Source organism: Macaca mulatta, chromosome 5, assembly GCF_049350105.2.
Source record: "Macaca mulatta isolate MMU2019108-1 chromosome 5, T2T-MMU8v2.0, whole genome shotgun sequence".
Classification (NCBI taxonomy): domain Eukaryota; kingdom Metazoa; phylum Chordata; class Mammalia; order Primates; family Cercopithecidae; genus Macaca; species Macaca mulatta.
The window spans coordinates 41,875,753-41,897,563 of record NC_133410.1 but is presented as its reverse complement, the minus strand read 5'-3'; the positions used below and the strand labels follow the sequence as shown (position 1 = coordinate 41,897,563).

Sequence of the window (21,811 nt, the reverse complement as noted above, 5' to 3'; positions counted from 1 at the left end):
GAAAAAACCAAAAAACAAAAAATCCAACGAGGCCGGGCGCGCTGGGTCATGCCTGTAATCCCAGCACTTTGGGAGCAGAGGTGGGTAGATCACCAGAGGTCAGGAGTTCGAGACCAGCCTGACCAACATGGCAAAACCCCATCTTTACTAAAAGTACAAAAATTAGCTGGGCGTGGTGGCAGGCGCCTGTAATCCCAGCTACTTGGGAGGCTGAGGTAGGAGAATTGCTTGAACCTGGGAGGTGGAGGTTGCAGTGAGCCAAGACTGTGCCCCCACACTCCAGCCTAGGTGACAGAGAGAGATTCGATCTTAAAAAAAAAAAAAAAAAAAAAAAATGCAGCAATAAAAAAATACAAATTTAAAAATATAGTATAACAACTATTTACATAGCTATTTACATATTTACTATTTATGTTGTGTTAGGTTTTATAAGTAATCTAGAGATGATTTAAACTATATGAAAAGATATGCATAGGTTATATGAAAAAATACTATACCAGTTTAATTAAGGGACTTGAGCATCCATGGATTTTTGTATCCATGGGAGATCCTGAAACTAATCCCTCATGGATATTGAAGGACTGTGCTTTCCTTCAGACTGTATTAAGTCCCGTATCCAAGAAATTATGGCTTTTATGTTGGTAGTTGAATTTGTTTCCTAAGAGAATGGTGTATTTTTGTTTTCTCCTTTGCTGCCTTTGAGTATTGGTCTTCTTGGTTTGGCAGTTGATAGGAGATAACAAAAATGTTCTAGTAGGATACTGTTTGCTGTCAGATAATTCAGATTGCTTAGCATGAAAGCCATCTGTTATTAGACCAGAATGAAATTCAATTTGCTTTTCTGAATTGAGGCAGAAGTGGGTGTATAGGAGTGGGGAGGGAGGAGTATTGGGAGGAGTATTTTTGACAGGTAATTAATTTTTGACGGACATCTGAAGCATCCAACTCAAATTTTCATTTTGTCAATGTTTATCAAGTCTACATAATGTGTAAGAGACATTTTTCCCTCAGTCAAATGTTAACCCTTTTATATTCACAGAGAAATGAATATTTTCTCTCCTTATGTGAGGCATCAGAGGGTAACCCTCTCATTCCTTAGCAACTTCGGAAATATAAACTTGTCATTTTATTTCCAACATTTTCAACCATTTAACTGAAAACTGGTGCTTATTGGATGCCCTGTTTTCTCTGATAAATTAACTCAATCGGGGATTGAATTATGGAGCTGAGACCTAACTCAGAACCTCACGGTCGTCAACACCACTTTTGGAAACAAGGCTTGCCCCAGAGATATATAAGCTGGTTTGGTTGATGATTCAGTGACCTGACGAGTGTAAAATTGTGTATTGTTTTCCAAGAACCTAGTTGCAGAGGGAGGACAGAGTAGATTGACGCTCAGAAGTCCAGGGATGTGAGTGAGTCTTGATGAGTTTTATGGTCCACTCTGCCCAGAGCATGGTGGCTGCTTCTCTTTGCTCCAGGATTTTTGTTGTGTGATGGTTTGTGCATACTAGATAGCAACACTACAGATTGAAGGTCCGACTCTTACTCAGCTTTGTGTTCCCAATAGCTCCCAGACCAGGGGCCTGTCTTAGCAGGTACTCTCTATGTGCATGGTAAATGAACGAGTAAATAAACCACTCTCCGGATAAATACTTGAGTCTACATAATAAAGGAAGAGGAAAGACTGGAAATCAAAAGAAGCCTTCCTGAAAATTCATTATCTGGAGTGCAAATAAGATGAAAAGCAGTATTTTCATCACACTGTGTCCCAGACTTTCACAGTCACTGATAAAATAATATGGCAGAAGTCCTTGCCACTTTTTTATCTTCTCTGTCAAAGTCATTAGATTATTTAACCCTTGCTTCACCTTCTGTGAACACAATACTTTGTCTGCTGATCCCTTCCACTACTCAAAGCACTGCCCTGTTGAGAATGCCCTCATTTTCCTTGTATCTAACCTTACTTTCATTTCCTCTGACCTCTTCCCTCGATATTTGAACTCAGATTTTGGCACAGCCTCCTCCACGTGTCTACACACACACATGAGAGACCATCTCTCATTGTTTTCTCTGAGGTGAGTTGTTCTGCCAAATATATCTCTGCAGAAATTTATAAATACAAATACAAATTTATCATTGTTATTCTAATATGTACATTGAAGCCAATCCCCGTATGAATTTGTTGTGGTGACTGAGCTAGTTTTCATTTTAACTGGTAAAAAATATGCTGTCATTTCTTATGAAACGCCATGATGGCTAGTTTGCCAATCTTTCAAGTGGAATGACAGCTTCATCTAAAACCACAGCATGGAGGCCTAGGAAAGGATGGAGTTCAGGTGCAAACTAAGGTATTTGGGAAAATTTGTAAGTGCTTCCTAACGAGTAAATTTGCTTTTTTAAAACCCAGGTGTATTCCCTGGAGTATGGTCTGTATACATTCTGCATATGAGAATGTGTGGAAGATAGAGCTGCAATCCTTGGCAGCCCATTGATCAACTGGTTTGATGCTATAGTTGAATGAAGGCTACATTGTTTAATATTGTGCCTTATTTTATTATGATACTAAGCATTAGATTAGCGTAAGTAATAAAGCAGTTTTGTTCTAATTATTTAGAAAAGGTCACATGAAATTCTTTTAAACTAGGCACATAGCTAAAAATAATAAATCGACTCATATTCACCTATATCTTCCTTCCCCAGAGCTACATCAGTCAGCCTTTTCTGAATGGAGTTGAGTGAGTGATGGCTGAGAGCCACTAACAAGACTACTTCCCTGCAGGGCACGTAGTTGCTCATCTCCCACTGGAAACCATTTCACCTTTAAAGTCCTTTGTGAAAAAGGTGTTAAATTGATGTGGATTGAATGTGTTTCGGGTTGTTAAGCCTTAAATGACCTACTAACAAGGCAGAGTTCATCTGGTTCAATTCATTTCAGTCTGTTCAAAGGGATGTATTATGCTAAGGGACTTAAAATAGCTATACATTTCTTGCCTGCCAAAAAAGCGTTGCTCCCTTTTTGTCTCTCTGGAGGTACCCCCACATCTGATCCGTTCAGTAGACCTGAACATACCCCCTGCCACATGTATGTTGGCTTACCTATAAATGGTTTTTAGAAAGTAGTGTTTCAGTGATCCTAGGGACTTAGAATTAAGCATATTTATGGCCTAAGTAATTTCAGACACCTATAAGATTTTTAATATTTTCAGATTATCACAAAGATCTGAGTTTTATGCAAATACTAAGATCTAACCATTGAACTGGGTAGATGTCTTCAGCAGTAGCTGTGGATGGAGAGGAGATATTTGTGGGGAAAGACAGCTCCAGATTGTCTTTCTTTTTTTATTTTTAAAAGTTGCACACAAAGGAGTGAAACCCATTGAGGTAATGTGAGAAGATGGTTAAAGTGAGAGGACTGATTTTATGGTTGGCTTTATGACTTGGCTCTGCACTTTATTCCTGTACGGGCGTACTCCACTCACATTGTCTTTTATTTTTAAATTTAAACCAGGTAGTCTGCTTTCATGGGAATTTTTCTCTCTCCCGTTTTTGCCAAACCCAAATAAGTTGTATTAACGTATTTTCTGGGGAAAATGGGTGTGATTCAAAGTTAGAACATTTGTTATTTTACTTCAGAAAGTCTTTACTGAACATCTTTCTCATGTAGGACCCTGTGTAGAAAATGCAGAGAGAAACAAATCATGCTCGCCCTACAGGAAATTATAATCTTGTAGGGAAGATAAGATGCAGACTGATAGAATTCAAGGTAAAAAAAAAAAAAAAAAAAAAGCTAAATGAGAGATGTAGGGATTCCAAAATGCCGTTTGAGGGGTTCATGAAATTAAGAATGGAACTTTGGTAAGCAGGTATCAGGGTAGTAACTGTGAGTGATGCAGGGTGAAAGGACTAATATGAGCATTACTGTGGAAGTGGGAAGACATGAGATGTACTCTGGAAATAGCAATAGTCTGTTTTGGCCAGGGCATAGAATCCATGTCATGAAACAATGAAGTGCAGGGACAGGGAGGCAAGTAAGGGTCATTTTTCGGAGTCTTTTGAAAACCAGGGTGAGGAATTTGGATGGAATTCTGAAAAGTATGGATAGGCTTCCACTTGTACTTTTGAAAGAATTTGATGGCTGTATGGAAAGGTGGCAGGGAGAGGCACAGAGAGATTGATTTTCTTATTAAGGAGGGGGACAGGCTGTGTCAATTAGAAGACAAAGGAGAGCACACAGTGGATAGATTCAACTGGACCTGGCAATGGAGAGAAACCCAGTCAAATACCAAGTGCTGGCAAATCAAAAGACCAGGACTGAGACACCCACTAAATCCAGCATTTAAAAGAAGTAGCCATTGTTCATTTTTCTTAACTAGAGAGTAGTTGTGGAGCTCTGAAAACTGAAGCCAGATCACAAGGAGTTGTGGAATGACTGATGGGTGAGGCAGTGGAGGGAGATTTTTCTTTCAAGGAATTTCTCAGTTAAGCAGAGGAAAAAGTGAGGGACTCATGACTGTGGGCAGGAATAAGGGAAAGCATTTTGAGAACAGGGTCTTGCTGGTCTTTGTGCTCCGATCACATTGTGCCACCTATATTGATTTTTAATAAGCCGTTCATTCTCAGATTTGTGCGTCAGAATCCCCTGGAGCTTTTGTTAAAACACAGATTGCTGGGACTCACACCTAGACTTTCTGTAGGCCTGGAGTGGGGCCCCAGAGTTTCATTTTTAAACTCTCAGTGACACTGCGGGTGAGGGGGTAATACTTTTAGGACAACTCATTTAAAGGTTGTATAAATGAGGTGATAGAAGTAGTATCAACCAATTGGACATCAATATATGTATTATTATATGTATTACATGGTTGAAAGAGGAATCCAGGAAGTTTCCTTTGTCTTTTGTGTCAGCGGACACTAATGGTTCAGCCAAGCACCCGGTGGTTTAATGTAACCTTTATAGGCAAGTTTATACAAGAGACTCTTCCTGTGCCGTGTGAGTTTGTGCCACACTGAGACTTTTGAGTTAAAGTTGTCTTTGGAAGTAAGAGTCTATATAGTGAATAAAATAATGTTTTAATGTTGGCATATTGGCTTTCCTTCTTTGCCCCAGTCAAAGCCATAGTCTCAGCTGTACTCCAGTCCTTGATGACCTAAAATTCCTCTTAAATGCTGACTCAGAGAAAGGAAGTGGAGCACACTACATTTTCTGTGGTTTTACTTTTCCTCTATGACAACAGTAGTGTCCGTTGTCTTTTTGGATGACTTGCCTCTTGTTACCCACTTAAGAAATGATAGGCCGGGAGTGGTGGCTCACACCTGTAATCCCAGCACTTTGGAAGGCCAAGGTGGGTGGATCATGAGGTCAGGAGATCAAGACCAGCCTGACCAACATGATGAAACCCCATCTCTACTAAAAATACAAAAATTAGCCAGGCGTGGTGGCGCACACCTGTAATCCCAGCTACTCAGGAGGCTGAGGCAGGAGAATTGCTTGAACCTAGGAGGTGGAGGTTACAGTGAGCCGAGATTGTGCCACTGCACTCCAACCTGGGTGACAAAGCGAGACTCTGTCTCCAAAAAAAAAAAAAAATGATATTATTTCCCAGGTAGGGCCCCCAGTGACACTTTCGGCAGTGGCCCCAGCAGTAGACCATTCTGATTGGGTGGTGGGTGGGTGGCGTGCTTCTCTCAGAGAAGCTGGTTGTTAGAGTGTAAGTTAGCACCTGCACCTGTGCAATATTTGATTGAGTCCTGAGAAACTGGCCACTCCCTCCAGGGCCTTTGATTGAGGAATTCCAAATGTACTTTAACAGAATGTTTTCATTTCAAAAAAGAAACCTATTACAACAAAGCTGTTACCTTGTATCCTGCTAAATAAAAACAAGTTACCTTTGAGGTAATTGTTTAGTCTGAGCTCTCCGTGGCGTGGTGGGACTGTCAGACTAATTAGGCTGTTTGAAAACTATAGCAGGTGTGTTTGGCTGGAACTGGAAAGATGTGGTGGAGGAGTTTTGCATTTAAAACAATGAGCTGTCAAGGCACCACCGGCCATTCTGACAATTCTGTCGTAACTTATTCCTACTCCCCTTCACCAGGCTTCTTTAATCATCTCTGCTAGGCTCACCTTCTTAACGCTTTCCATATATTGGAGGAATGTCATCTTCCTAAATGAAGGTTATTTGGAGGAACACAGTCACTTCCTTGTTGAAATCTAATCCGGTTATATTGTGACTGGTTTCTTGAACACATTCTAAATGTACAAAATTTTGGCCTTGGCTGTGTATTGTGAGGTTTACCTAATTCTCTACTGAAATGAATATATTTAAAAAAACAAAACAAAACAAAACAAAAACTCTGGAATCAGAACAGCAGCTCTGTTCCTTTTGGCCCAACAACCCTAAATGCTCATCACAGGCCCAACATTGTTTCTTACTTTCTCTAAACTTAGGTTAGTGCCAGGTCAGAGGAGGTCGGTGATTTAAAAATAGCTAGATTGCTAATTCAGTCACCGGCATAAAACATGTAGTGGTGTTTATTTTCATTGTTCCAAGGACTGGGTGTTTAAGAACCAGTTCTAAAAGATAACAATGAATGATAGGATTGACTTGTTTCCTTGGCCAGTGTTCAAGTCTTGATTTGTACGGAAACTTTTTTTTTATGTTGTGAGCTGACTTTTAACTTCAACAGAGTATACTCATCTATATTCCAAGATGAGGCTAGCCTCAAGTTTGTGTATTTCCTTTCTTCATTTCTGTGTTCTGGTTTTGTATTTCAAGAACAAAACAAATGGGGGGTGGGGTAGAAGTATGCTCTCACTTCTAAGGAGCCTACAGCACTGCAGATGCAGCAGGCCCATGCAGCAAATGTTGAGCAGCAAGGTTCTGTAATACTTTCAAAGAAGCATTACTCTATTTAGTTAGGATTCCAACGCAGCATAGGGATGTAAAGGTAATTTATACTTTGATTAATCTAGACCACTACAGCCTTCAGAATAAATATCAAATACTCATCAGATTGACAAAATTCACGGAATTGTTGAGTTTCTGCTTGTCTCAGTTTATAGTCAGTGGAAATTTATACATTGCTGGTAAAAGTGTGGAGTGCTATAGATTCTTGGGTATCTGGTTGTATCTGATGAAACTGCAAACTCAAATGTCCCGGAGTTAGCAATGTTCTTTGGGGCATTCTATCTTACAGGATATAACCATGTGAATATATTTCATTGCTGTGGTAGTAGAAAAAAAATAGAAGTGAGAATTTGCACCGGGGGAGAATAGTTGAATGCTTTATGATGCAGCTGTTGTGGAAAATTGAGTTGTCTCACACAGGGCAAGGACAGCTCTGTGCCTACCTCTAGGACACCTGGAAGTGTGATGCTGAACACTGCCTAAGACAAGGACGAGACGGACTAGCTAGTGATTTATAATATGCTGTTTAAGGTTTGAAACTCCCTTGTAGCCACCCAAGACTAGCTTCTCTACTTAGTTTAAGCATATACAGAGATTGATGGCTTAACTAGTTTTACTGGCTACACAGTTTGCCTTGGCTAGTCAACTAGAGGGTGGAAAAGACCCCACTGGAAACTTGCCTGGACTTTCCTGAAATTCAGATTTCACATACATACCATGGAGCTTCGACATTGATGTTGAGGATGGAAGAGAAGGGCTCCTGGGGAGCTGTACCTGTCAGTCTCTCAGGCCTCTGCTGCTTTTGTGGGCTTTCATTTTCCTGCTGTACCATATCCTTGGCCTTGAGTAAAGTCTTTTGTGAATACATCCTGTGAAGTCTTGTGAGTTCGCTTAATTATCCAACCCGTTGTAATTGACACATCTATGCCATGGAGTATTTTCCAAAAATGAATTAAATATCTCTGCTTTTCATTAAAGTATTTATGGCATGTTGAGTGGAAAACCAAGTGGCAGAGAAATTTTTAAAAGGGAAAGAAAAAGCAGGAATGTCCATGTTTGTCTAGAGGAAGGTGTGCAAGGATTCATCAGTTAGTACTCCTTACTGTGAGAAAGTGGCCTTGAGAAGAGGAACGTCAGCTTTTACCTTGTATACATACCTGTCTTGCTGGAAGCATGTATTGATTTTGTCATTTGGTAGAAAACATTGAATATGTATTTAAAAGTTTCTTAGATGTGTACATTTGGGCAGTATGCCACATTTTTCTAAATATTTCTTCAATAATGAATTGAGAGGGAACATTTGGGTGGAGAGGAGAATGCACTGCTTGACTGGAGACAAAGATTTGCAAAAGGTCAGTTGGAGAAAGGAGGTAAATAAGTTTAAACCTGGAGAGAAAATTAATCGGAGCAAGGTTGAGGGAAAATGAGCACATACAGAAGATGGAGGCGTCAAGCAGATTTGGAGCAGGACGGCAGAAGTGCAGCAGTTTTGGAGGCGGTTTTCCACATAAGTGCCACTGGCTTCCACTATCCGTTATTGAGTGAAGACTCTGGCATAATCTGTTGGATATGAGAAGCCTGTTGTGACACTTCCCATGTGTTAAATGGAACCCAACAAAGTGGATCAAGGCTATTTTTACATGTGAACTAACAAACATCTGCAAAGTCGCAGCATATTGAGGAGGGCTAGATTAAATTACAGAGCTGGAAGGGGTGGCCCTGAGCTGATACCAGAGAACAGTTTGTGTTACTGCCTCTGAGGTTACATAACCATTTCTAACTGCTTGCACTGAAAATCAGTTCAGTCACTTATAAAACTGAGATGTCTATTTTAAGCAAATGTTAAAATAGTTCATTGGCATCTTTTTATATAGCTATTTTTTAATTCAGTTATAGTTCACATACCATATAATTCACCATGTTGAAGGATACAGTTCAGTGGTGTTTAGTGCATTCACAAGGTTATGCACCGATCACCGCAACCTTAATTCTAGAACATTTTCATCAATCCAAAAAGTAACCCTATACATGTAAGCAGTCTTTCTTTCTTCCTTGAGTCCCTTGCAATCACTAACCTACCTTTTGTCTCTGTGGATTTGTCTGTTCTTGGCATCTTATGTACATGGGATCATACAGTACGTGGCCCTTTGTGTCTGGGTTCTTTCACTTAGCATGTCTCCAAGATTCAGTCACGTCGTTGTATCTGTACTTAAATTCTTTTTATGGCAGAATAACATTCCGTTTAATGGCTATACCACATTTTGTTTATTGATTCATCTGTTGATAGACATTTGGGTTGCTTCTACTCTTTGGCTATTATGAATAATGTTTCGGTGAACATTCATATACAAGTTTTGTGTGAACGTACGTTTTCCATTCACTTGGGTATATACCTAGTAGTAGAATTTCTGGGTCTGTAGTAACTGTGCTTAACTTTTTGAGGAACTGCCGAAGTATTTTCTTATATAACTATTTATTAAATGTCCTGTGTGTGTTATTTTTAACATGAGCCCTACTAGGTAGTGGAGTTGTATCTTTAGTAAATTTATAACTGTTACAGTGGTCTCATATGATCCCATAACAGATAAGAATATTAGTGTATCCAGCATTCCACCCAGCTAGTACTTACTGAGCACCTTTATGTCGGTGTGTGCTGGGTGATAACACTGGAATAGTAAGAGTGAGTATAATAGAGAAGGTTTCTCTTGTCATGGATCTTACAATCTGGGGGAAGAGACAGCCCTTAAATAATCCTATTTAATTAAGTATACAGTAAAACTGTGATGCTGTGATAAGTGCTTTAAAGGAAAAGTGCATGGAGCTCATTTAGATTTGGGGGTGAGGAGGAAGGACTGGGTGTCAACACAATGCCCCCTGAAAAAGTGCTGTTAAAGCTGAGATCTACAAGGTGTGTGTACAAGTTAACTAGCTAAGGATGGAGGGAAAGAGAATTCTAGGCATGGAAACATGTGCAAGGGATTTGAGACAGCAGAGAGCATGGTGCACTCACTACAGAGGGCATAAGGAGGGCGTGTTCGGAGTGGCAAGAAGTAATGATGGGAAAGAGCAAGAGCTGCTTCATGAAAGGCCTTGTAGATGTTTGGATTTATTTTTTGAGCCTAGGGAAGCCAATTGAAGAGTTCTGAGCAAGGGTTGACCCAAGTTTGTGTGTATGGACTGATACATAATATGTAATTATTACATTTATGTAAAATCATCATAGATAATACTTATAGCTACACTGTAGAAACTGAATTTGAAAGAGATTAAGAATGAATGCAGGAAACTAGCCTGAGGCTAATAAAGACATCCAGTTGGGAGAGGGTGGTTCCTGGAACTAGGGGTGATTGGCAGATTTTGAGATGCTTGAGGCACAAAATCAAAAATCAACAGGATGTTTTTAGTAGTAAAAATTATTCCAGATTTTCAAAGGCATTTTTCTGGAAGAGTTTTAAAAAGGGTTAAACAGGGAGACATATGAGCATAATAAAACTGCCAAAAAATCATAATGCAGCATTGTTAACAAAGAGAAATTAAGTCGCTTCAAAAGCATTGCTACAGAAACAACAAAACAAAGGTTAAAAAAAAACTATACCCAGACTAATAGGTGAATGTTACAAAATTACAGGATGATAAGGTCATTCATTGTACAGAAATTTAATGCATTTCTAAATACTGCCAACAACTGGAAAATAGAATAAAAAGTAACCCTCACGATATTAAGAAAAAAAATAAAATATCAAGAATTAAATCTAGTGAAAGACCCATTCACAGAAAACTAGAAAACATATCTAAGAAAATTTAAGATGTAAATAAATAGAGAAAGATACTTGTCCATGAATTGGAAGACTTGAGACCCAAATCAAATTCTAGGAAGATAGTGTGTTCTCCGGAGCTTATTCATCCTGTCTAATCTGAAGTCTTACTCGTCATGTCAAATATCTTGGTTTTAGAAATATTGGACACTGATAGTTTTTTTAAAAACTAAGTATTACAACTGGGAGAATTACTAATATGAGATAGGATCAGAAGGAAGTAAATGGCAATAAAGAGCTCTAGACACTATTGACCAGTTTTTTCTAAATTTATGCAAACTTATAGCCCAGTCATTCTGTCAGTTGATCTTGGATGTAGTTGATTGGAACAGGACTTTACCATCTCTTTTTGTTACCCTCTCTCTCATTATATTGTAGCCACTGGGTTACATGATTAAAGGGGAGTGTGCTCTCATTTATTTTTTTATTAATTTATTTTTTTTTTTGAGACGGAGTCTCACCCTGTCGCCCAGGCTGGAGTGAAGTGGCATGATCTTGGCTCCCTGCAACCTCCCCCTCCCAGGTGCAAGTCATTCTCCTGCCTCAGCCTCCTGAGTAGCTGGGACTACAGGTGTGCGCCACCATGCCTGGCTAATTTTTTTGGTATTTTTTAGTAGAGACAGGTTTCACCATGTTGGTCAGGCTGGTCTCGAACGCTTGACCTCAGGTAATCCACTCACCTCAGCCTCCCAAAGTGCTGGGATTACAGGCGTGTGCTACCGCGCCCGGCCCTCATTTATTCTTTATGCTTTGTTACTACTGATTTTTAGGAACATACTGTTGGACTCTGGCAGAGACAGCACCTCTTGCTTTTCTACCAGAGGCTCTTTTGACTCCGGGTCAGAAGCTCCAAACCCCTACTGCTCCATGATCAACATGGAGCAGGGGATTTACTCCTGGGATCAGTTTGGGTGAGCTCTGCAGGCATTAGAGTTTTGTTTCCGGATAGTGATCAATTTAAGGTGCCTGTGCTTTAGATCCTTGGTCCATACCTGTTTAAGTACTGTAAAAATTGGCACTTTAACTTACGCAGTTAAGATATTATACTGGAAATACTTTATTTTAGCTATTTAGCTTGAAATTATTATTTTTTTAAAATTAACAAAATTGATTCACCAAAATGCACTGTGAGGTATTCATTCGTTTTATAAGCATCTGAATATCCTATATACCAAAAGTGCTGCAGGTACAAGAAATAAAAAATGGTTAAGACACAATGCATATGTTCAGGGAATTTAGAGACACAAAAAGATAATATTTTAATTTAAATAATTTATCTTGTGACACTGATTTCAAAACATTTTTGTTTGTAATTAATATTAAATTTGCTATTTAACATTTTGGGTATTATTATTGTGATACTTTTAGAGGGATCAGCCTTCATCTATCCCAACATCAAAAGAAACTGAATCAAATGTTTTTGTACCTATGAATTATTCATTTTGCAAATATTTACTGAGTAGCTACTGTGTGCCAAGTACTGTGCTATTTCCAGGGAATGTAATATTAAAACAAATATTAAATGCTTTTCCCTCATGGAATTTATATCTGGATAATTTGTTGATGGACCTTGACATATTTCTCTCCCTAAGTACTAAGTGCTGTGCTTGCTACCTCACATACTCTCTTATCCTGTTTTATTTTTATTTTTATTTTTTGGTGTTTATTAGCATACTCAGTGTTATAGATAACATCACAGGAAAAAAAATGTATACTGGGTAACCCTACTGATGTGAAGCAGTAGCAAAACCCTAAGAAATACCTACCCCCCATCATTATTTAATTCTTTTACTTTTTTTTTTTTTCCCCAAAAAAAGCAAATATAGAAAATTTGGATTTTTAGGGCCAGGCGCAGTGGCTCACGCCTGTAATCCAAGCACTTTGGGAGGCTAAGGCAGGCAGATCACTTGAGGTCAGGAGTTCAAGACCAGCCTGGCCAACATGGTGAAATGCTGTCTCTACTAAAAATACAAAAATTAGCCATGTATGGTGGCGCATGCCTGTAGTCCCAGCTGCCTGGGAGGCTGAGGCAGGAGAATGGCTTGAACCTGGGAAGTAGAGGTTGCAGTGAGCCAAGACTGCGCCATTGCACTCCAGCCTGGGTGACAGGGTGAAACTCCATCTCAAAAAAAAAAAAAAAAAAAGGAAAAAAAAAAAAAGAAAAAAATTAGGTTGTTTTTTGCATTACTATAAACCTAAAGGTGCAAATTCTATGTTGGCTTTATGTGTTAAATTTTTACTAAACTATTAGAAATCTATTACTCTGTGCTTGTGATTCTTCTTTTTAAACATTGCTACTCTTGTAGCATCTGAAATGTTTTTAAGCTTGTCACTTCCTTTTTCACACCATTTTTGTGGCTTTCTCCTCCAGCTGAGCCCCAGCTGAGCCCCATAGTTCCTCTGTGTGCTAAAGAAAGCCCTTGGTAACACCAATGAGATTGCTCTCTGTTATAGAAATGTTATTGTGGGATCTAAAATATACGTTGGTTGTTTCTAATTCTTGTGTAATTTTACATATTCTTGCTATCAAAATTAGATTTTTAGCCTATAAAAATTGCTACTAGTTATTTTGACTGAAGATATTTGTTTAAAATGATTATTTCATCAGAAACGGCCTTTTCACAGTAAAAAATTTTCTTTAAAATGTCACCTTTTCTCTTTCCAGTTTTGAGAAATGGTGCTTGGGAAATTGTCCACTGGGAAAAGGTATGCATTGATTTTTCTTTTGTTCCAGGAGAAGAAATGCATAGCGGTGTACTCTAGTAGATATAATATTTTGTATAATATAAGTAAATGTCAAGAATTTTACTAATATAAAAGCTATTTAGTAATATAAACATACATGGAGTCTTCAGTCACACTCATTTAATATTTCTGCTATATTATAGAAAGACTTACTTTGAAAAATAATATCAGAACTTTTTGTTTTCTTCATAGTATATTTTGAGTACTGTTTTCATAGATTTTATTTAAGCATGACCTGTTTTGTGTTGTAATTTTTTGCTTTAATCATCTACTGTCCAAGTAAAAATAAGAATTTGAGTTCTGATATTTTACTTCTGCATATTTTACTTCAAATTCATATAGTGAGACTAATTATATTTGCTTACCACTGATTCCTTTAAAACAAAAATCTTACAAATTAAACATTGTTTTCTAATGAAATCAGTTATATAACATCAAAGGTTAATTTGTTTATAGGACCTCTAACATGGCAGTTAGTAGGTTAAGTCATAATTTAACAAATGTTATTCAGGTGTTTATTATTTTCAGCCTTCCCTTTCAAAAGGTAAGCAATTTTTGTTAGTTCTCCCTTAGTTCTGGAAGAAGATTTAAAATCTAGTCATCCGCAAATGAATAGCTTTGGTAACTTGGTAAAAGACTTTTTGGAGGCTGCGCTGCCCTTCTTAGGGCACTTTATTTCCTGAGATTACCAGGACACTAGAGGTGTATCTCACAGGACAATATCTTGCTAGGACAATCAAAGTGTAACCAATGGTTTATTTGCACTTCAGTACTTCCCAGCTGGTTGAAGTCCATGCTCTTGATTCTACCTTGTCATGGTCATCTTTTATTTCTGCAGGGGATACCTTGTACCCCCCAATCAAAAATTAATTAAATTTCTGTTGATTTTCCATCAGTGGCTAGAATAGAGACTGACATCTCCCCTTTCATATAGTTGAAAATTGACCGCTATTTTTTCTTTGGTTTTCCACATGAGAGCAACAAACAGGAAAATACCTTGGTGTGCTTGCTTTATTTCTGTGACAGGAATCTCTTTTTCAGAATAACAAAATAAACAAAAATGCTAAAAGCAATTTCAAAATAAGTTTATTTTCTACTCTTTTCTGGCACCTGTGAATTTAAACATTTTAGAAAGAAGATAGGTAGGATATAATCAAGTAGGATATAATCAAGTATAATAAGTTTAATTTTATTATAAATATTATTTTACCTAGGGTTGTTAGTGTAGTTAACGTAAATATGCATGCTAGTAAATAACCTAGGCTGCTTGCTCAGAAAATAGAAAGTCGGGAGATAATAATGTACTACTTCACTCTAAACCTTTAAAATGTCTTATTTTCCTAATAAGCAATCTTTATTTCAAGATTATGCTAACCTACCTGGATTATTGTAACTCTTACTCTTCCTATTTTTGACAGACAAATCACCAGCCAGGAGTACCCATAATAATAGCATTTTCAGTCATCTCACAGGTCAATGGCACCCTAACCTGGGCATCCCATTTTGAGATAAAGACAGAGTTTAAAGTGTTGCCAAAGTCATCCAGCCCAAAAGAGCTGAAGTTATTTAATAATTAGAATTATAGAACTAATTAGAATCACTAAAAGTTGGTTCAGTGATGAAATCATGAAAATATTCAAAAATTAACATCACTCTTTAAGTTGGCAGCATCAAGTTTGAAACTAAAGTGAGGAAGAGGTCTCATTCCCAGTGGCCTTATGGGATACCTGCAAGTAAATTTAACATATGTGTATGACCTTTGTAAAGAAAGCATCCAAACTTTGATATTCAAGATTCATACAAATTTACAAATATGTCATATTCCCAGAAAAATTAAAAGTGAAATATCACTTATTCCAAATTATGAAGTGATATAATCCCAGGGAAATTATTATATTTTCCTCAAGAATTGACTAAATTTTTCATCTGATTTGCCAAAATAAACAGTTAAGAAAGTAGAATATATGTTGGAAAAATGAACAGTGTGCTAAGATTAACTACAGGTGAAATGGAAAGCAAAAGTTATTAAAATACTATGGATTGTTTGCAAAAATAGACATTGATGAGTAGAATAACATGGAGCAGATTTAAATAGTGTAGAATAAAATATAGTGCCCTGAAATAAAGCCTGTTTAATATTTGAAAAAGGCAAAAATTATTTTTTAAAGAATTATGCTGTCACAGATTAGCAATTTTAAGAAATAGTATTTGAATATTTAGTTTATAACTAAGTCACAACCTATGCTAAAATAAATTTTAACTGACTAAAAGAGTTAAATGTTAAAACATTGTTTTTAGAAAACATACAAATAGAATAAAGGCTTTAATATTTGAAGAGGAACAATATCTCAAAATCTATAGAATTAGGTTATATAAATTTTAAAACTAATACACAACCAAAACTGCCACAAATAAGTAGGCAGGCTATGTGAAATATTTGCACCAAATAGGACAAATGATTAAGATCACTGTTATATAAAAAAGAAAACTTGACAGTAAACCAGAAATATGATAATCAGACTCAGTATAATATTCAACCTAATAAAAGTTGCAAATTTAAACCATCTTGAAGTTTCATTTGCTACCTATTCAATAAATAAAAACAAACTTGTATTTCAGATTTTTTATTTTTATGAAATATATTATTTACATCCTATTGTGAACGAGCAGTTTGGCTATTTATATTGAGAACTGTAAAAAGGGTATTCTGGAAATTTATCCCAAGAAAAGAATCATAAAGTTGGAGAATATCTCCACTTGTATAAAAATGTTTATTGTAGCATTATTTACTTACAATAGCAAAAAACTAGAATATATGGAAATGCAACAATAGGGAAGGTTTTATAAATTATGGCATACTCATATTTTGTGACAAGTAAAATCTGGAATGTCACATGGTATAGCAACACAGAAAAAATTATTCATTTGACAAGTATTTATTGAGTGCATATGCCAAGCAGTGAGCTTAAAGCACCAAGCAAGACAAATCAGGGTTCATGTATCATAAGATATAATCATAGGTGAAAAAAAATAGTACTATGTACCCTGAAATACTGGCTTTGTAAATTGTTCATTGTACAAGTGAACAGGCACAAAAGCAGCCTTACTTGTTGGGATAACAAGATTGTGAGGCGAGTCTTTTCTTTGGCTTATATGATATTTTGTGCGATTAAAAATAAAATCAATAAACCAGAACCAAGAGTGTCATCTGCATGCCAAGGTGATATGATAGACCTTAGTGTAAATGGGTTTTACTTCAGGGCTCTTTCTCTGCCTTTCTAAATGTGTGGCTGCTGTGGTTGCTCTTCAATGGCCCTCAAAGGAGCTACAAATTTGCCTAGCATACATCTAATCATTCACAGCTGGGCAGACGGCAGCTCTGAGGTGTTAATGGTTTCTCTCTCCAGTTACTGCCCTGAAACCTGTTGCAAAAGGTTAGCTTGCAGATACATAGTGTTAAAAGAAAGTATTGTAATCACAAAGCCCTACACGAAACTACATTGTGACTCCTGCCTGAACTGTAAGCTGCTGGTTTCATTGCTCTCGCCACAGATTATTTCTTTACAATGAGGTGCAGCTAACACTGTTCACAGGTTTTTGAGATGTATGCAGGTGGATAATTTAGCAGAAGAATCTTGGAATCAACATATTCTTCTGACTTATTAGGGAAGCATGACGTGGTGGGCTGAATGCATGTGTAAAAGTTACTTTGTAAAGCCACTTTAATGCATGAAGCTTCCACCACAATATGTATGTATTTTTTCTTTTTTCTTTCTTTTTTTTTTTTTTTTTTTTTTTTTTTTTTTTTTTTTTTTGAGACGGAGTCTCGCTCTGTTGCCCAGGCTGGAGTGCAGTGGCGTGATCTCGACTCACTGCAACCTCTGCCTCCTGGGTTCAAACGATTCTCCTGCCTCAGCCTCCTGAGTAGCTGGGATTACAGGCACCCGCCACCATGCCCAGCTAATTTTTGTATTTTTGGTAGAGACGGGGTTTCACCATGTTGGCCAGGCTGGTCTTGAACTCCTGACCTCAGGTGATCCACCTGCCTTGGCCTCCCGAACTACTGGGATTACAGGTGTGAGCCACCGCGCCCAGCCAATAGTTGGATTTTTAAATAAGGCTGTTGCAGTCTGATAATCTTACTATTTTACATAATCCTCAATGTTGCTAATATCAGTGACTTCAGAAGGCTGTAGGTAGTGGACTGAAAGCCCTAAACATTTCCTTAACTTTGGCATTTTGGGGACTAAAACTGCTTTATCATGACATTCCTCCGATTAGAATATATATGATCAAAGCATTTTTGTCATCTTGACTTTTTCTTCTCTTGGTTCGTCTTATGCACACACTAGACTGGAAGGGGAATGCTGTATTGGGAGCTCAGAACCCAAAAGGAAAGACAGGTGTTTGGATGTCTTTTGAGAAATTGATCTTAAACATAGGCATCCTAAGGAGTTAAGTTCCCTGCCTTCCTTACAGTAAAGAACTTCAGCATTCACTGATTTAGCATGCTTTAGTAAGAACTTCAGCATTTAGTAAGCCCATGGTTTTCCCAGGCCACTGGGGCACCATATAAATTGTTACTATTTTATTGAGTTTATTAACCACAAGCCCTTCTTTTGTCTTACAATGAGTAAAGATGTTGGAAAGCGGCACAATCAATTAGGGATTTAAATCTGACTGTTAGACTCTAACATGATAGTGTAGAGGGTATGATTCTGATTTTCTGAAGCACATAGTTGAATTTAAGAAGAAACATTAACACACAGGAGGTGATTAAAGAACAATTAAATGGTAACCTGGATGCATTCTAAGTGTCATGATTACAGAGAATTTACATTTTATTATCTTTCTGTCAGTGAGTAATCACAGTATTATCACAGCACATTAAGGACCAGTTTACATTTATACTTGCAGTTTTTAATTTTTCCTCTTTGCCCTTTTTTGAGGTAGGGGGTGTTGGATTCCGAGATCCCTGGTAATTTGCCAGTTTCAGCTAGTCCGAATTTCAGATTTCAGCTGAATTATTTTTTGAATCAAGAGACCCAGAACTTCTGTACTTGGACACTAAACATACATGTCATAAATGAAAAGACAATACCCCTGCCCCAACCTTTCCTAACCCCTTCTTTAGGTAAATAATAGACCGCAGTGGGCTGCCTCTGCAGTAATTTCTTATTATGATTCCCACAAAGGACACTATTCTGTTCTTACCCTCAGTAGTGTTATTTTAGAGTTCAAGGAAAAGTAGGGAGGGGGAAGAACAAACAGGCTTTAATTTAAAAAGTCTTTTTTTTCCATCTATTACGTATTGAAATTCATGTTTAAGCTCATTTGACTACTAAGAGGTCAACTTTCTTTTTTTTTTTTTTTTTGAGACGGAGTCTCGCCATATTGCCCAGGCTGGAGTGCAGTGGCGCTATCTGGGCTCACTGCAAGCTCCGCCTCCTGGATTCACACCATTCTCCTGCCTCAGCCTCCCCAGTAGCTGGGACTACAGGTGTCTGCCACCATGCCCGGCTCATTTTTTGTATTTTTAGTAGAGGCGGGGTTTCATTGTGTTAGTCAGGATGATCTTGATCTTCTGACCTTGTGATCCGCCCGCCTCGGCCTTCCAAAGTGCTGGAATTACAGGCCTGAGCCACCGCGCTCAGCCAAGAGGTCAACTTTCATGATGTAAGGGGAGCGGCTAACAGTGTAACTTGGTCAACTCAGTTAAGCCAAGTTGCTGCTTAGTTATTGTATTGTTTGCCAAAAGCTATGTGACACATATGTCACTTAAATTATTGCTAACAGTTTTTGAACATAGTATGTCTTTGTCTTTATGCTGGGCTCAGAAAAATGCTAAGAGGTAGTAAAATGAAGAGATTAACTTTTAATTTAAAATGCATTGATAGTTTCACAAAATTATGCAAAATCAGGATTTGCAGACAGTCAGTTGTGGATTTGAGTCTAAGCTCTTCAACTCCCCATCATCTTAAGCAAAAATCTCAGAATCTCAGACTCATTTTCTTTCTCTCCAGAGGATGAGTTATAAGCAATACTAGTTTCACAAGCATTATTGTGAGGAGCAGTTATATATAATAGCGTCTCCAGTTGCATTGGGATATCCTTCAATAGGATAAAGATTTATATTGGTAAATTCCTCCTTTATGTTTTTATGTCAAAGAGAGGATATGAGAAGTTGAGATGTCAATTAAGTGGATAGAATAGATTGATTTTATCAAGATAAGTTATATATCCCATATATAATGTCCATTTTTTAAAAGGATTCCTCCAACCCTGGTCTCACTCCTAGATAATTGTCTTCCATTTTATGAGGATAAGAGGTTCTTGTTTGCCAATAACCATTTTTACTGTATTCTGTGCTTTTTACAATGGGTTGTATATTTGTAACTATCTTTCAATGCAGATAATTAACCAATTCCCAGTTTTCTTTCAGGTAAATGTTGGAGATATAGTTGTAATAAAAGGCAAAGAGTATATACCTGCTGACACTGTACTTCTCTCATCAAGGTAGAGATGCCTACTGATGCTCAAACAGTGTAGAGGATGGTTTCTCTACCCTGCATTGACCTTGTGATTTCTCCAAGGAAATAAGGAATAAACGAAGAATTTAAAACCTCTCTAATAATTTTTATTTAAACATTTAAAAAATTGATTGGACTTAAAGGGCTCTTTCATGTTTGCCATATAGAATAAGTGATAGGTACTATACTTTATCATTCAAATATAATTAAGAGTCTACTCTCCCTCTGAATCTATCCGGATCCTTTTGTGGGGATCATAATTCTTTTAAGATTTCCTGTCATTTATTTTATATCATACATGGATTGAGTTCTATTGATATTTTTATCTTTCAATCCTTGTTCATCATAAATCCCTGCAAAGTTTCTTGATTATTGTGATGGAATGGTACTAAAAAAATGGATGAATGATTCTTTTTGCCATCATGACTTTTGAAATGCCATACTCTTCCAACAGAAAAGTACCTTGCTCTTTCTTTTAAGTTCTTTCAGTTAGTTAATATAAATTTTCATTTTACTCATATTTTAGTCATGAATTAGTATTCAGTATGAATTAGTATTCATATGGCACTGTTACCCTTTAAAGAATGTGACTTTCAAATGGTTTTAGGTTTAAAAACTATAAACTAGTCCTATTTTAAATTAAGAAAAATTGTTTTTAATATTTTAGAGGTTGTTTATCATCATTTCCTTGGACAGTTTTATTTGTAAATCCACATATGAATATGGATGGTGTCCTTTTTTCAAAATCTATTTAATCAGGTCATCATTTAAAGTGATTCAATTCATGACAAGTTAGTGAAACTTAGCTGAACCAGTAAAAGTAATCTAGATATTTATAGAAGTAAGTCTATAACCAATTAAAGTAACTGCAGGTAGTTATATTTCTATATCTTTTTGTGCCATGTACCTATAGGTTTTTGTTTTCAGAAAAATTGATATAGATGTTTTCCAATCACCCTTTCTGTTCTTAGTTTCCTTTGCTTGTAACTTTATCAGGATAAATCTCTAAAACTGAGTGAAGCTAACCATCCATTCTTGGCGTCTTGAGAATTAGCTTGAGGGAGAGCTTATTGTCATTGTCTCAGGTTCTAGGTAGTATCTAGAGAGAGCTCTCCTTAGGGAGTGAAAAGCCAGGATTCTTATTCTGAGTTGGTGATTTTGAACCAACTGCTTAATCTCTCATGCCTTGGTTTCACATCTTTTATATTAAGATGGATTAAATGATCAAATTCTAATATTCCCCAATTCTTTTTGTTTACATTGATAAGCTTTAAGAGTACCCTACAGAATGGTGTCCATTCAGTTTTACTAAGTAAAAATGTGATGAATGTATTGGACAGTTGGCCGTCTGAATGTTTTACAGTCGTGTGCTGTGTAACAGCATTTCGGTCAGTTACGAAACACATACACAACGGTGGTCCCATAAGATTATAATGGAGCAGAAAAACTCCTATTGCACAAATACTCACTATTGTGTCACTGTTTCTTTACATTATTCCGTACAGTAACATGCTGTACAGGTTTGTAGCCTAGGAGCAATCTGCTAGACCATATGGCCTATAGACTATACATCTAGGTTTGTATAGGTACCCTCTATGATGCTCGCACAGTGACAAAAATGCCTAACAATCCTTTCCCCAGAAGCTGCACCTGTCATTGTCACGTGACTGTATAAGCAAGTTCAAAATGATAGTAACACCTTCTAACAATTTGGGAAAGTATTGTTTTCCCGATTAAACACTTAGAGACATAATTATAGAATGAATCATATACACTGAACCATTAAATACAATTTTTATTTTTGATGCTCAAAAAT

General features: G+C 37.1%; 1 protein-coding gene across 10 annotated transcripts in view; it reads left to right on the top strand.

Moving 5' to 3' along the window:
* The window catches only part of ATP8A1 (ATPase phospholipid transporting 8A1), a 266,396-nt gene that overhangs the window by 50,781 nt on the left and 193,804 nt on the right, over positions 1–21,811 (top strand). For 6 of the 10 annotated variants that reach the window (XM_078001749.1, XM_078001748.1, XM_078001747.1 and 3 more), the window contains exon 6: positions 13,386–13,426. In XM_078001749.1, coding sequence (XP_077857875.1) covers positions 13,395–13,426 — 32 coding nt within the window. In that variant the 5' untranslated portion in view covers positions 13,386–13,394. 10 annotated transcript variants of the gene reach the window in all.